The following is a 17367-nucleotide window of genomic DNA, read 5'->3' on the forward strand; positions in this document are numbered from 1 at the left end:
AGCAAGGATTTACACAGAGTGCAGCCACAGAAGAGTCCTTGTTTCTTATATATTTTCCAAATATACTTCCTATAGAAGTGATACAGAAAGAAGGGCCCCTGAATTTTTGACAGGGTTTAACGCAAGTATGTGATATTTGAACATTCTTGTACTTATCCATGGTTTTGACAATCATAACCACCACTTTACACTGTGCCTGGAAACAAACCAATTCTCAGTGAACACATGCTTCTTATGCTCTTTCTTAACCTGATCTGAAAGTCACCTAGATCATGTGCAAATGACTCCTACCAAAACTTTTGTCAACAAAATTGATCTAAATCCAACATTGCCTCTTAGGTTTTTCCTTCTTTTATCTTAAGGGCACCTATATTGATGGTTTATTAAATTAACTGCTCTTCAGAAACTAATGTGTATATGAAGAACAGTTGTTTCAATCAATCAGAATAGAGCTGGAAGGGACCTTGGAGGTCTTCTAGTCCAGCCCTCTGCTCAAGCAGGAATCCCTATATCATTTCAGATAAGTGGTTGTCCAGTGTCTTCTTAAAAACACTGAGCGCCCACAATTTCTGAAGGCAACCTGTTCCACTGGTTAATTGTTCACACTGATAGAAAGTTTCTCCTTAATTCCAGGTTGCTTCTCTTCTTGATTAATTTCCATCCATTGTTTCTTGTCTTATCTTCTGGTGCTTTCGAAAATAAATTGACCCCCTCCTCCTGGTGGCAGCCTCTCAAATACTGGAATACTGCTATCATGTCCCCCCTTGTCCTTCTTTTCTCTTGAATGGCCATTCCTAAATCCTGCAACCAATTTTCATATGTTTTAGTCTCCAGACCTTTAATCATCTTAGTTGCTCTTCTCTGCACATCGTCCAAAGTCTCAACACCTTTTTTGTAATGTGGTGACCAAAACTGGATGCAGTATTCCAGATGTGGCCTTACTAAGGCCTTATAAAGCGTTACGTACTAATATTTCATGTGATTTTGATTCTATGCCTCTTTTTATACAACCAAGGATTGTATTAGCTCTTTTGGCTTCTGCCGCACACTGCTGATTCATGTTTAACTGATTGTCCACTAGGACTCCAAGGTCCCTCTCACAGTTATTGTTTTGGAGCCAGGTTTCGCCTAATCTGTACTTGTACCTTTGGCTGTATCTGCCCAGGTATAAAACCTTGCTTGTCTCCACAATAAATATTACTTTGTTAGATAGGGCCCATTGTTTAAGTCTGTCAAGATCTTTTTGGATTCTGAGTTTGTCTTCTGGGGTGTTCGCTATTCCTGCCAGCTTGGTGTCATCTGCAAATTTGATGAGATCCCCTTCTAAGATCATCTAAGTCATTTATGAAGATATTGAAGAATACTGGGCCTAAGACACAACCTTGCATACCCCACTGCTTACTTCCCTCCATGTGGATGTAGTACCATTAAGGACTACACTTTGAGTACAGTTTGTCGGCCAGTTACAAATCCTTCTGGGGGTGATGCTGTCAATGCCACATTTTTCTAGCTTACCAAGAAGTAGGTTGTGGTCCACTTTGCCAAATGCCTTGCTGAAGTCTAAATATACTATGTCCACAGCATTTCGCTGGTCTACTAATTTAGTCACTTTGTCAAAGAATGAATTGCATTATACCTTTGCAAGAAACCTCATGAATACTCATCAGCAGCACTGCATAACTGTGACAACACTTTCCTGGCCCAGGACTATAATACCAGAATTATGAAGAAGGCACTATAATACAGAGTCTCTGAATAGCTGGCTGCCTATTTTAATTTGCAAACAAGCATTCTGCTTAAAAAATGACATTGCAAAAATGCATATGTGCAAAAGACACAGCAGCAGCAGCAGCAGCACCATGCCACGCTCCCAGTCTCCTGGTTTACAAAATTTTAATGCTCAGATGAAAATGTATATCAAGGCCTAAAGGGAGAAATGGCACTCTCTTCTTTTCATGAGAGCACCATCCTATAAAACCTCTTTGTCCAGATATTGCAGCCTGTCTCATCATCATTACCTTATCTTCTCTCCCCTTATCATCTGAAACGCTAAATTGGGCCTCCCCCTTTATCTTTTTCCCGATTTGGACCAACTTCCTCGACTTGGTCTTCTTCAAATAAACTGGACTATAAATGCAACCGGTCCCAGCCAACGAGAAGTGCTTTTTCCAGCGGGAACGGGAGACACGGTGGAACTGATCTGGGCAGTCTTCCCCAAAACCAGGCTCTCCCCCTTCCTTCTACTGTAATTATCTTTTCTTAATATTTCTGCAGAGACAAGGAGATGGGATTACACCGATATCTTTCTATCTTTCTCTAGCCCGCGCTCCTCCGCCCCTTTTGAATCTCACTGTTTTTAAGTCTCCCTGCCTTTCGCTTTGGACCGCCAAATCTCTTCGCAAAACCCCCAGCTACGCAACTGCATTCCCAATCTGCAGAAAAATGAGAGATCGCTCACCAGCTAGAGGACTCTTGGGCAGCAAGACACCGAGCGCAGAAAGACGGGCGCAGCCAAGGATTCCCCCGGTGCGACTCATCGTGAGAGCGGCGTGAGAGCGGCGTGACAGCGTCCAACCACAGCGCTTACCCCGCCACTTTACCCGGCTTTCATCAGAACGCAAGGCAACCAATCACGGAAAGCAAAGTATATATTATTAACATAGATCCGCCCAGGCGTCGCCGGAAAACTTCTTTTTGCCATGCCCCGCGATCAAGTCAAATGCCTATCTTGTCGATTGCTGTGAGACCTTATTGACCGATCCGGAATTCAAGGCTCTACGAAACAAAACGCAGGATTTGCACAAACTGGGTTTGCACGTGGGGCTAAACCGTAACGATTTAATAACATGCTTATTAGATTCCCACAATGCACTGAATTATAAACTAGCCTAGCATTTATGCTGTGAATATGTGGTCAGTTATGATACAATAAACCAAGGCTCTTCAAACTCGGCCCTTTTATGACTCGTGGACTTCCAACTCACAGAATTCCTCAGCCAGCGTTCCTGGCTGAGGAATTCTGGGAGTTGAAGTCCAAGGGCCGAGTTTGAAGACCCCTGCAATAAACTATGGCTTTGATAGTTAACCTAGGGCAGGGGTAGGGAACCTTGGCTCTTTTATAATTTGTGGACTTCAATACCCAGAATTCCTGAACCAGCCAAGCTGACTTAGGAATTCTGGGAGTTGAAGTCCACAAGTCATAAAAGAGCTAAGGTTCCCTACCCCTGACCTAGGGTTGCCAGATGTCTGAACTGGCAAAGGAGGACACAATTGGAAAGAAGGATAAATGGGGGAAAGGAGGACATGCTGTATGTTCAGCTTTCTGGGTTCTGTGTCCAAAATTACAGCAAAGCATTGCCAGAAATGTAGTTAGGTCTACATTGATATGAAATTACTTTTTAGCACTCAGAAAGTCTGGTTATTAAATTGCAGTATTTTCCAACATTTTTTTTATTCTCCATAGCATGCTAACAATATAGAAGCAATGGCAACATTCTTTTCTTTCTTACATTTCAAATTTTTACTATGGAATGGAATAGAATAACGGAGTTTAGAAGAGACCTTGGAGGTCTTCTAGTCCACCCCCCTGCATAGGCAGGAAACCCTATACCATTTCCGGCAAATGGTTGTCCAATCTCTTCTTAAAAACTTCCAGTGTTGGGGTATTCACAGCTTCTGGAGGCAAATTGTTCCACTGATTATTTGTTCTGTCAGGAAATTTCTCCTTCATTATAGGTTGCTTCTCTCCTTGATTAGTTTCCATTTAATCTAGGCTGTCAAATCTGTCAATGAACAAGGAAAGAAAGAACAGATAATTTATAAGGTCACAGTACATGAAACAGACCAATTTAAAACAAAACCAGGACACTCAAAAAGCAGAGAGTATTTGATTTTAAGGCTATGCCTCCCAGACTGAAGACATGAGGACAAAAAAGAAGACATGTCAGACATCTAGTAAGCTTTGGTGAACTTAGTGAAAGGGAGTAGTGGACAACAAGTGGGAATAAGTGGGAGTTTCCCGATACTCCCGTGTAACACCTCTTCTCCGTGAGCTGCATTGGCTTCCGGTTGCCCTCCGGGTGAGATTCAAGGTGCTGGTAATGACCTATAAAGCTCTGAATGGCTTGGGTCCGGATTATCTAAGGGAACACCTGCTGCTGGCATCAACTTCCCACCGTCCTGTGCGCTCCCACAGGGAGGGCCTTCTCAGGGTGCTGACGGTTAAGGAGTGCCGGCGGGTGATCCCCAGGGGGAGGGCATTCTCTGTGGGCGCGCCTGCCCTTTGGAATGATTTACCGGTGGAACTTCGGACCGCCCCCGATCTGCGTACATTTCGCCGGGATCTGAAACCTGGTTTTTTGATCTATCAGGCCTGGACTGAAGGGGTTTTAGCTTTTAATATTGTTTTAATTGTTGGGCTTATGTAATTTAATCTATTTTAATTTATACTATTTTTATATTATATTTTATGCTGCCCTGTAAACCGCCCTGAGTCCTTCGGGAATAGGGCGGTATAAAATTTTAATTAAATAAATAAATAAATAAATAAATAATACAGAAGAAAAAAGTGACCTGGAAAATTATGCAATTTTCCAGAACATGGTTACATTTTGTCAGATGCAACATACTACCCTCTCATAACTTTACATACAATTTGTACATTATTTTTTTCCTTTTTTCCTTTGCTATTTCTACCTTAGCTAAACATGGAAAGCATGCCCAGATAAGAAACCTATCTTAGGCTATATTTAATATAAATGTGCAAATAAAAAAATGTTTCCGAGAATCTATTCAAAAGAAAAACAGCTGTATTTTATCTAACTATGTCAAAAGCTTTTTGTTTGACAGTCCCCTGAGGCTGAATAAAAAACATAGATCTGCTTTGTTTAAATCCCATCTGGATCTAGTCACTTCTGAGCATTACACTGTAGTGTAAGGTTCAGATGAAGTGAAATAAATTCAGAGAACAGGGAGAAAGACTAGATGACTAGGAAAAAAAGGCTTGTGAAAAAAGATTGAGCTGAGCAAGTTTAGCCTTGAGAAGAGAAGGTTGGAATGGGGTGAGATGATAGCTGTCTTCAAATACTTGAAAGGATGTCATGGAAAAAAGATCATAACCTAAGTGCCAGATGTGGGATAATGGATTTAGTTTACAGAAAGGCAAATCTGATTGAATGTTAAATGTTATTCCTAGCAATAAACACTGTTTAGCAGTGGATCCAGTTGCCTGGAGAAGTGATGGACTCACTTTCATGGGATGTGTTCAAGTAGAACTAGACAACCATCTTCAGTTTGGATTTTTGCACTTAGTGGCAGGTTGGCTTCTTTGAACTTTATGATTCTATAATTCTTGCGATTTCAGTGAATTCTTCATGATTTTAATGAGATTAGTTTGGTTTACTTTAAGTATACAGTGGTACCTCAGTACTCATTGTTAATTGGTTCCAAGAGGTGCGATGAGTACCAAAAACAATAAGTACCAAACATATTTTTCCCATAAGGAATAATGTAGTGAGTCACAAGGCAGTTGACACTGACAAGTTCTAGCTTGCATGTTGAATACCAAATTAATGATGAGTACCAGGACAAAAGTTTCACATCAAAATGCATTGAATACCAAATTAGATGAGTTTCAAAGCAGTTGAGTACCAGGGCTCCACTGTACTTGGAATTGTACAAAACGTGCCAAAAGTAACTTGCATTAAATCCATAAAAATGTCCAGTCTGATATTTACCTGGGAGTTCCCTTAAGAACTGTCATTTTATTTTCAAGTTAACTACAATAAGGATTGAAGCCTCTATGTTCTGCTTTGTACAGAATGCTAAATCATAATGCAATTTGTTTTTGCTTAACTTTATTTGTAAACCTGATCATTATGGTTTGTTTGTTCAACAAATCAAGTGCTCAACTTACAATAATTCGACTTACAGTTGATCATTCAAAGTTACAGCGGCACTGGAAAAAGTGACTTTTAACCATTTTTCACACGACCGTTGCAGCATCCCCATGGTCATGAGATCAAAATTCAGAAGCTTGGCAACTGGTTCATATTTATGATGGTTGCAATGTCTCGAGGTCATGTGATCCCCTTTTATGACCTTCTGACAAGCAAAGTCAATGGAGAAGCCAGATTCACTTAATAATAATAATAATAAGTTGGAAGGGACCTTGGAGGTCATCTAGTCCAACCCCCTGCTAAGGCAGGAAACCCTATACCATTTCAGACAAATGGCTGTCCAGTCTCTTTTTAAAAACTTCCAGTGTTGGAGCATTCACCACTTCTGGAGGCAGGTTTTTCCACTGGTTAGTTGTTCTAACTGTCAGGAAGTTTCTCCTTAGTTCTAGGTTGCTTCTCTCCTTGACTAGTTTCCATCCATTGCTTCTTGTCCTGCTTTCAGGTGCTTTGGAGAATAGCTTGGCTCCCTCTTCTTTGTGGCGGCCCCTGAGATATTGGAACCATGTTACTAACGCAGCAACTACAGTGATTAACTTAATAACTGTGGCAAGGAAGGTTACAAAGTGGGGCAAAACTCACTTAACAAATGTCTCACTTAGCAACAGAAATGATGGGCTCAATTGTCATAAGTCGAGGACTAGCTGTAGTTTAAAATCTTGGCTTAATGTTATATCAGAATTTACCTATCTGTGAATTTTGTCAGCACACAAATGGATTTCTGCTCTTTTCTTACTTCTCTCCCCCATTTCCCTCCCAGTTCTATTCTGGAAATTCAGTTCAGAGCACATCAGGAAGAATCATGGGAATCCTATGTGACTATTATCAGTGCTATTGTACAAACATATGACTAAGTCAAGGGCTACCTGTAATAATGTAGTGGGAATTTTGGCATAAAGCTCGAACCTTTATGTGTACTTATTTTTCAAAATTATGAAAACAAAATGTATTCTGCTTCAATTCTTTTGCTGATGTTCTAAAGGTAAAGGTAAAGGTAAAGGTTCCCCTGCACATGCGTGCTAGTTGTTTCCGACTCTAGGGGCCGGTGCTCATCTCCATTTCAAAGCCGAAGAGCCAGCGCTTGTCCGAGGACGTCTCCGTGGTCATGTGGCCGACATGACTAGACGCCAAAGGCGCAGGGAACGCTGTTACCTTCCCACCGTAGTGGTCCCTATTTTTCTACTTGCATTTTTACGTGCTTTCGAACTGCTAGGTTGGCAGAAGCTGGGATGAGTAACAGGCGCTCACTGTTACACGGCACTTGGGATTCGACCCACCAAACTGCCGACCTTCTGATCGACAAGCTCAGCGTCCTAACCCACTGAGCCACCACGTCCCTTTGCTGATGTTCTAGTGAACATTAATTATATAGTTTCAGTAATTAGCTGTTCATTTATAGGTATTATATTTTTTGAAAATACATCTGATTTTAAATTAAAAATATAAAAGAACGCAACAGCACAACACCATGGCAATCATCTGTTATATCAATCTTTACAAGCATGATGCCCTGCGGAGGTTATGAGGTTGCAGTTCCAATCATTCCTTTAGCCATGTTTCAGGGAGTTGTAGTTGAAGATTTCTGAGGCATCCCAGTTTGGGGAAGGCTCCTATGTTGAAGGATATTGTACCCATCTCAGAACTATTCTTTTTTCTAGACTATGCCTTTTTCTAAAAGCCCTAACCCTAACCCTAACCCTAAAAGATATTTATTAAAGGCCTTGAAGCCAAAAATATCTGCTTCCTAAAAGGTCCATTAGATAAGCCATCCATGGAAAAATAAAGCAAGGCTACGTAAACTATCTTTTTAAAATATATCGCATAGTTGCCACATCATATTTCAATAGCTGGTCTTTGATCTGCAGAATTATGCATATTTATAACTTCTATAGGAATAATTGAAAATGTACCAGAGTTTGTGGTGCCCTGACATTGTCAGCTTTCTGTTTAATTAAGTAGCTGGGAAAACTGAAGACTTTTATTTAAAAACAATCTGTTTTATGCTGCAAACTACAAATATCCTGTATGATTAAACTTGGATTTCAACTGACATTTAATCTTAAGGTGATTTGTGCACATATTTGTTTTCATTGCTCACCAAATTGACAGTATTGATATATGTGATAGATGCAGGCTGAGTATAGTAGAAAGTCAAGAAACTAGTTATAATTACATTTCCCATCAAAATTCATAGGAATCAAAGGTTGGCAGAGATTTTGTATTTTAAAATGGCTGTTGAGTCATTGCTTCATTATGTGCATAAGTAGCAAAACAATCTGCTTCCTAAACCACCTTGACTCTATTCTTTCAACAATAATGTGACAATTCTGGAGGCTAACGTACGTTGGTGTCACCAAATAACTACTGAGCACTAATTTTAATTATAGGTAGTCCTCAACATAAGACCACAATTGAGCCCAAAATTACCATTGTTAAGCAAGACAGTTTTAACTGAGTTTTGCCCCATTTTATCACCTTTCTTGCCACAGTTGTTAAGTGAATCATTTGTTCATTGAGCAAATCTGGCTTCCCCCATTGACTTCACTTGTCAGAAGCTGGCTGGAGAAGTTACAAAGGGTGATCACATGATCCTAGGACAGTTGTTGTTAGCTGCGAAGTCGTGTCCGACCCATCGCGACCCTATGGACAATGTTCCTCCAGGCCTTCCTGTCCTCTACCATCTTCTGGAGTCCATTTAAGCTCACACCTACTGCTTCAGTGACTCCATCCAGCCACCTCATTCTCTGTCGTCCCCTTCTTCTATTGCCCTCAATCTTTCCCAGCATTAGGCTCTTCTCCAGTGAGTCCTTCCTTCTCATTAGGTGGCCAAAGTATTTGAGTTTCAACTTCAGGATCTGGCCTTCTAAAGAGCAGTCAGGGTTGATCTCCTCTAGGACTGACCGGTTTGATCGCCTTGCAGTCCAAGGGACTCGCAGGAGTCTTCTCCAGCACCATAGCTCAAAGGCCTCAATTCTTTGGCGCTTGGCCTTTCTTATGGTCCAACTTTCACTGCCATACATTGCAACTGGGAATACCATAGCCTTGACTATACGCACTTTTGTTGACAGGACAGTACAACTGTCATAAACACATGCCCCTTTGCCAAGCGTCCAATTTTGATCACATGACCATGGAGATGCTACAATGGTTGCAAGTATGAAAACTGGTCATAAGTCACTTTTTTCAGTGCTGTTGTCATTTTGAATGGTCATTAAATTGTTGTAAGTCAAGGACTAGTTGTATATGGGTGTACCAAGCATCCAATTTTGATCACATGACCATGGAGATGCTGCAATTGTTGCAAGTATGAAAACTGGACATAAGTCAGTTTTTTCAGTGCTGTTGTCATTTTGAATGGTCATTAAATTGTTGTAAGTCAAGGACTAGTTGTATATGGATGTACCTTAAAATGATGGAGGAAGAGTTCTCCACAAACTGACTGCACCTTGGCATTCTTAAGGACTGCTGGCATAGCAAGGTTAGATGAATCCAAATACTAGTTGATATAACTTGCAGGCCACCAAGCTGTTTGTGGGAATCCCATAATCAGGATTTGGTGAAATAACTATTGCTTTTGTTCTCCTTTGATTCCTTTGTGACAGCAATAGCTCTATACAATGCTGCATAATGAATTGGTTGCTGATATATTCTCTGGAAATAGATTATGTACTAGAGAAAGAAATATTGCATCTGCCCTCATTTCCCCACAGTTTAGTTTCCTGAATTCCTCCTTGTGTGGTCTATATATGTGAGGGTTCACGCTCAAGATAGGGCACTGTGTTCCGGGGTGTTGGCCTTGACCATGTGGTGTTAAACAGTACAATCTTCAAGGGAATTCTATGAATGTCTACTTGAGCAATAGTAAAATTAGCGTCTCTGCTTTAGCAGCAGTTACTGTTGTTCAGGCAAAATGAAGGCCAGGCAAAAGGATTTGGCCTCTATCAAATAGGGTTGTACACTCTTTGAAAAACCAGATCCATGAATTGAGTGTGTTTCTCCTCTCAAAAAATTTTCCTAGAGGAATGTATTCATACAAACAAAGTTCCTGTCTCTACCTCAGCTAGGCCTGTTCCTGAAGCTCTAGCCATTTTAGCACATACCGGTACTTACAACTGCTTGGATTTTTAGTAACACACAGTTTGTGGGTAAATTGTCTTTGAAAAGTGTTTGGAATATCCAGAATGTCAAGATAAGGTTGCTGATAAGAAGCATTTGATTACCTTTGATTACTACTGTTTGTAATAATCAAATTTTGTCTGCTTCAGGGCAACATTCAAAGTGCCAGCTATAACCTACAAGGCTCTACACAACTTGGAAAGAGACTGTTTGAAAAAGCGCCTTCTCCCATATGACTCTGCCCAGATTTTTAGGCCTGAAGAGAAAAATGTCTGTTTTTTTGTTTTTCCTGTTTGACTGCCTGCCAAGAAAAGCTACCTTAGCTCCATCTCAGTCAGCAAGGAAAAGACATGATAATTTATAGTCATCATTTTTTTAATGCAGGTAAGTTTTGGTCTTCAAGGCAGTAGCAGTATTAGTCTGTTGCAGCAAAAATATTGTAATGAGTGTTAGCTTGTAATAGTAAAATTTTATCAGATTTTTTTATTGTTATCTATGAGCGGTGTGGTGGCCTAGTAGTGAAGATGCTCACCTCCCATGTTTTGTTATAAATGGAATAACAAAACAAGAGCAAGTAAATGTCTATGCCTTTGGCAATAAATTTAGTAAAAGTAGGAAACTGGATGGAGACATTTTAGGACATGGAAATGCTGGTAGAAGGAATTGGTAAAGTTCCTGTTGTGCAGAAGAAATGTTTACTGAAAAAATAAAAACAAAAATGGCTGTGTATAATAATAGGCTTCTGCCAGTTTGTTATGTTGGAAATTAGAGTTGGGTTTCTCAAAAGAAAAAAGATTAACATTTGCTGAATCAATGTGAATGAAAGTGAAATACATGCAAAAGTAAGAGATCCTCAGCATGAAATAAGAATTTTGAGGTGGCTTGATCATGAAGAGAGGGAGGGCACTGTACAACAATTATATGAAGAGTGAAAGATTGAGAGGTAAGGGAAGACTGAAAATGTCATAGGGAAATTAATGAGAATCTTAAAAAGATAGGAAAAAACTCAATGTGTGAAGCAGAATTTAGACACAAAGATTATTTTCAAGGTCCAAAAGATATGGCAAGATATACTGAAAGGTACTGATGTAAAATAGTTTTATCTATTCCCCCTCCTTTATCTCATGCTATTAATTTCTTTGGCTTAACTTTTCCAACTCCTTTTTGTGCTCTACATAATGCTGCTGCTGAAGCATTACATAGAGCACAGAATAGTGTGACACGTACACATATATGTCAGTGGATATATCTGTTATGTTAAACTAGGACTACCATTATATGGACTGCAAAAATACAAGCAACCACTAAATGGCAGAAAGAATTAGTTTTCTACCTCTCTGCCATTCCTCCAAATTTGAGTCTTTTTTAAGTATAGGTATCATTTGAAACAAGAATAAGAATTTATTTTATTTTATTTATTTTAATTCCATTTATATCCCGCCCTTCTCCGAAGACTCAGGGCGGCTTACAAGCTTAGCAGTAAAACATTCATTTTCACAGCTGCAATTCTTCCCAATAAGGACAATTGTAATTTTTTCCAACTATCTAATTCTTTTTGTATTTTTAACCATAACAATTCATAATTATTTTTATATAATTTCGCATTTGAAGCTGAAAGATATACCCCCAAGTATTTAATCTTCTTAACTATTTCAAATCCCGTTAAGTTTTCCTAAAACTTCCTTTTGTTCTTTAGTCATATTTTTAGACTATTAATAAATTTTTTTTGGGCAGGGAAGAGACCGAGAGTTAAACTTAAGATAATGCAAGATGTACGTGAAAGTGGTGGTCTTAAAATGCCCAATTTTAAATTATACTATGAGGCTGTGGCATTATCATCAATTAGTAATTGGTTTAATTTAACACAAGGGAGATTACTGAATATTGAAGGATATGATTTGTTATATGGTTGGCATGCTTATTTACTGTATGACAAAAAGTGGATAATGTTTTTAAGACACATATATTAAGATATGCCTTGTTGCGAGTTTGGAAAAAATATCGTTATAAGTTGAATTTTAAAATTCCAATTTGGGCAATACCTAAACATGCGATAGAAAATATAAATGTGGGATTTAAGCATTATGTGATTAAATATAAAGAAATTCTTAGATTGGAAAGAAATGTATGGCAATTAAAGCCTAATAATAATAATAATAATAATAATAATAATAATAATAATAATAATAATAATAATAATAATAATAAACCTTTATTGTCAAAGTACAACATGTGTACATTGAGATTAGCTGAGCCTCCCCCCGTGCTCTCTCCCCCCAACACACAGTGACAACAAACCCTCCATCCTACCACACCATGTGAACCAACTACACCACACACCAACCTCCCAAGTCAATTCTGCATAAGATTATGTCTCATTTAAAAGCCTAATAGCCCACGGATAAAAGCTATTTTTCAGCCTGTTGGTACGGCTGGCTATATTCCTATATCTCCTACCGGATGGTAGGAGAGTAAAGCGATACCGTCCAGGGTGTGAGTCATCCCTGAGAATCTTCCTCACTCTTCCAAGGCAACGAGCCCTGGCGATGTCATCCAGTGGTGTCAGGGAACAGCCCACAATGTCTTGTGCTGTGCTCACTACCCTCTGTAATACTTTCCTGTCCGCGGCTGTCAGACCAGCATACCAAACCACAATACCATACGAGAGGACGCTCTCTATAGTAGACCGGTAAAAGAGGGTCATTAGCTGTTGTTCTACCCTGTTCTTCCGCAAGACCCTAAGAAAGTGAAGCCTCTGTTGGGCCTTTCTAGCCACCTGGGTTGTGTTAACTTTCCAGGTCAGATCTTCACAGAGGTAGACTCCCAGAAATTTAAAGGAGGAAACTCTCTCCACACAGTCCTCCCTGATGTAAAGTGGGGCAGGTTCCTCCTTTTTTCTCCAGAAGTCTAACACCATCTCTTTCGTCTTGCCAATGTTTAGGTGCAAGTTGTTGTTACTACACCATATGGATAGTTTTTGTACCTCCGCCCTATATGCTGTCTTTCTTTTAAAATATTTAATATTTTCAAAGAAGAAAAGATAGTACAAACTTGATTTCAGTATGGGCAGTTACAAGCTAGATGGAAACAGGATCAGAAAATTGGTATTTCCATAGTAGATGAAAATTTGGTTAAACAAATTAGAGATCAAAGTCCTGCACATATAAGGATATATAATGCATTGATAGAAATAGATTCAGAAACGGAACTTGTTAAAAGATTGTATGATAAAATGGGCCCAGAATATTCAAGAACCAATAATGAGGATACTTGGGAAACAATCTGGGTCAGAAATGTAAAATTTACACAGGCACAAAATTTAAGAGAAAATTTTTATAAGATGTTTTATAGGTGGCATTTGGCATGTATGTATCCAAATTATCAGTCTAAATGCTGGAGGTGTGGTTGTGATGATGCAACCTTTATCATATATGGTGGACTTGTAAAAAAGTTAAAGCTTTTTGGATTAAAATTTGGTGGAATATGCAGAAGATATTTAAGAAAAAGATAAAGTTTTCTCCACAATTATTTTTGCTGGGTATTACTATAGACTGTACTGCTATAGAAACTAAATTGATGTTGTATTTAATAACGGCAGCAAGACTTTTGGTAGCGCAATATTGGAAGAAGGAGAATTTGCCTACTATAGAAGAATGGACTTTAAAAATTTCGAACCTGGCAGAGATGGCAAAAATTTCAGCATATTTGAAAGACCATTCACAACAAAGATATATCTTGGAATGGAGAAGATGGATTGATTATATTCAGAATAAATATGGGACCAAAAAGTTTCATTTAGCATTTGAATAAGTATTAGATTTATAAGACTTATTATTATTTAGTTACTTTTAAGGAGAGTTAAAGTTCGATAGGATTTAAAGTGTTATTATAGTTAGTTAGCATATTATAGTTTAAGATTGTTAGGGTTAATACCCTGTATTACGCTCTGGGAAGTCGGAGGGGGAGGAATGGGAAATTGGGTGGGGGTGGGGGAGGGGTGGGTCTTATGTTTATAATGTATCTGTAAAACTTTTTAATAAAAAAGAATTAGTTTTCTACATATCTTTGCTACCATCTTGTGGCAGTCTAGATGTTTGCAGCTCTGTATAGTAGTCTTAGTTAAGACTCCATTTATTTTACTATGATTTATTAAATAATGCACAGCTGGCTTCAAGTAAAACCCATTTTAGCTTAGGATGACTTCTGAACCCAACCACAGAGTATACTTTATTCCATTTCAGAATTTGTTAAGGGTATAACTATGCTATATTATAATTATTTAGCTATGAATAAACCCATTGGCCCTAAAGGCATTTGCTTCTAGCTAAATCAAATAAATATGCACATACTTATGCTTTATTCTAGAGAGGATAGAGCTGGTCAAACTTAATGTTTCCAGACTGAACTGTAATTATATTAGCAGCATGTGGCAGTGGAATTAATTTTTCACACAAATAAAATCCGAGTAAAGCTGGGTTGAATAATGTTCCCCTTTGTGCTGCTAGACTGGGAAGCCTCTAGAGCCTTGCAAATCACAGAAAATATTCATGTTGATAATCATGTTGACAATGAAATTAGTAAATGTAGATGAATAGGAAATTAAACCAACCAACCTCACTCTGCCAACTCAGGATTATTCCCTATGTGGTGTTCACTTCCAATCTGAAATTGTAAAGCTTTAATTTCACTCAGTGTCCATCAAATCAAAAGTTTCAATTAAAAAAAAGTTTCCAGACATGTATCTGAATGTTTAGAGAGAGATTCTTCTTTGAGGACTAAGATGGCGGCGCCTGGAATGGCTGTGGCTGCATTGGCTCTTGAAGGTGAATAGTTTTGGGAGGGATAGTAAGGGGTATAGGCCACATGATCAGGAAGATTTTAATGTGTTTGAGCAACATGGTGGAACTAAGGTAACATACGACATACGACCGACAATCTTTGCTGGCCTGGCAAGTTGTTTTGGAACTGTTGGTGAGACCGTTAAAAGTCGTTGGCGCTGTTTGAATTTGTTCTACCAGCAGCAAGATCTGACTGCTGGCCCAGTGATGGATTCTACTGCAAATCAGGGCTGTTTCCAGAGGAGGCAGAGGAGGAGAGGACCTGCAGCTTATGGAGCGAAGGAACTGGATGAGGCTGTCGGCAGGCCCAGAGGAAGGAAGAGAGACTTTTGGAGGAGTTTGTGGCGGCGGCAGCAGCATGCTCCAGGGGTGAAAAGAAGCAAGGCCTCTTAAAGGAAAAGGTGGAAGAGTCAGGATCAGAAAAAGGAAAGAAGGCGTTGTCAGAATACAAGCGAATTTGAGGGCTAGTCCACATGGAGCCCCATTTCCATCTGTCCTGTTTGCCATCGTTCACTCCCTAGAGACTAAAATGGACAATGTGAAATTTGAGTGGGCCCCGAACAAGGAGTATATATCGGAGGTGGTGACCCTTTGAGAGCTGTATGCAACGAAATTTCATTTTGATGTATGCCGATTGGTGTACATTCAAAGTGACAATAAAGTTATCATGTATAAAGTTATCATGTTAATGCCTGTCGTTTCATTTGTCATGAACTAGACACATCAGTTATGATTTATGTTCATTTTCTATCTACTCAGCTGGGTTCAGACATCACACTTATACCAGATTTGTTAAGCATGTTTTGTTCAATAAACCATAATTGTCTAGATACACCTATGCTAAACTTGCCTGATTCACCCAATACGCTGACTAAATTCATCTAACACCCTAAGTCACCATTTCTCAACTTCAGCAATGTTAAGACCTATGTAATTCAAGTTCAAGAATTAAAGCAAACACACGTACTGTTCTAGTCAGTCAAGTAGGGCAAGGCACTTTCAGCATTAGGGTAGGATTCTTCTGGCATACAGCAGGCTGTAGGCTAAGCTGAAAAATCAGAAAGAGCGTTCAGCAAAAAGGTACTGGAAAATCACTTCCATATTGTTGCCAACAAAGCTACAGAGATGTCTGCGTGAAGCCACCTGGGAGTTAAAACTTAACTTAAAGGAGACTTATCTTTCTTGTTCAAAAGATACATAATGTGTATTCACACACTAAGTATCCACTCACAGGGACATGTTTTCAGAATTGTCAAGTGATCTCTCTTTGTTCCCCATAGCTCACCTTGTAAGTTATTCTTCTTGCTGCACAATTACCCTTCTGTTCTTAGTAATATTCCAGATTTTCCTAAACTAGATTTGAGAAATTAATTATGTAAAGGATAGAAACACATATTTGAGAAGAAGTTTCTCCTGATAGACGTATTTCAGCAATGTTAGGAATATATATCAAGTGAAACTACCACCGTAACAAGTTGGAGAAAGCTAATACTACGCACCTTCGTTCCAGAAATAATAACAGTGGCCACTTCTCCAGAAGGGGAAAAATGGGCCCTTAGACAGAAATGAGCAGAATATGGAGGTTTCCATTGCACATGCTGGGATATGTTGTCTCATAAATGTGTAGACATAAACATTTTTACCTTGAGAAGAGATGAGAGCTGGTTTTGTCCAGCTAAAGAATATGGTGGCCATGCCAGCTCATCAAGTCAGTTAAAAGTTTTTTCAAAATATTTTTTCAAATATATCTACTTTTTGCTATTGCCTGCCTAATCTGCTTGCTTTTACATTGTTCCTTTTATTAAACCACACTCCCTCCGCACCAGTGGATCGGATAATAATTTATTCTCTCTTTGCATACATATCACCATATTCATCAGCAGGACCTTTTATACAGTCTTTCTTTGCATTATTTTTGTTAATAAAAGGTCCACTGGTAATGACAATTATATTTCCTTCCACCGTTCAGCATCATATTTGAATAAACTTTTTTTTTGCTTCTTGCAGGAGGAGAAATTTTAGTAAAGTATTCTTCAGGTCAAGCTCAAATCTTGGCAACTGCAATAATGCCTCCATGTATGGAGAATGGGGAGTTAGCATCAGTATGAATGAATGAATGAACCTTTATTGTCAAAGTACAACCATGTATACATTGAGATTGGCTGAGCCTCCCTTCGTGCCCCCACCCACAACTTACAGTAACACAAACCCTCCATCCTATTACACCATGTGAACTAATTGCACAACGCACCGGCCTCGCAAGTCAATCATGCATAAAGTTTATAAAATTATTTCCCTTTCAAAAGCCTAACAGCCCATGGATAAAAGCTGCTCTTCAGCCTGTTGGTACAGCTGGCTATACTCCTAAATCTCCTACCCGATGGTAGGAGAGTAAAGAGATACCGTCCAGGGTGTGAGTCATCCCTGAGAATTCTTCTCACTCTTCCAAGGCAGCGAGC

At 39.1% G+C, this 17367-nt stretch overlaps 1 protein-coding gene and 1 long non-coding RNA gene across 2 annotated transcripts in view; one reads left to right on the top strand and one right to left on the bottom strand.

Moving 5' to 3' along the window:
* Positions 1 to 2552, bottom strand: part of FDXR (ferredoxin reductase) — a 35939-nt gene extending 33387 nt beyond the window's left edge. The window contains exon 1 of the mRNA XM_081316457.1: positions 2459 to 2552. Coding sequence (XP_081172583.1) covers positions 2459 to 2537 — 79 coding nt within the window. The 5' untranslated portion in view covers positions 2538 to 2552. The remainder of the gene's footprint in view (positions 1 to 2458) is intronic.
* Positions 2553 to 2762: 210 nt separating this feature from the next.
* Positions 2763 to 10448, top strand: LOC308661785. The gene is made up of 3 exons (XR_014025019.1): positions 2763 to 2809; positions 5195 to 5316; positions 10220 to 10448. It is a non-coding gene; the product is annotated as an uncharacterized lncRNA (long non-coding RNA).
* Positions 10449 to 17367: the final 6919 nt, after the last annotated feature.

This window comes from Vipera berus, assembly GCF_964194415.1.
Source record: "Vipera berus genome assembly, chromosome: 2".
Classification (NCBI taxonomy): Eukaryota; Metazoa; Chordata; class Lepidosauria; order Squamata; family Viperidae; genus Vipera; species Vipera berus.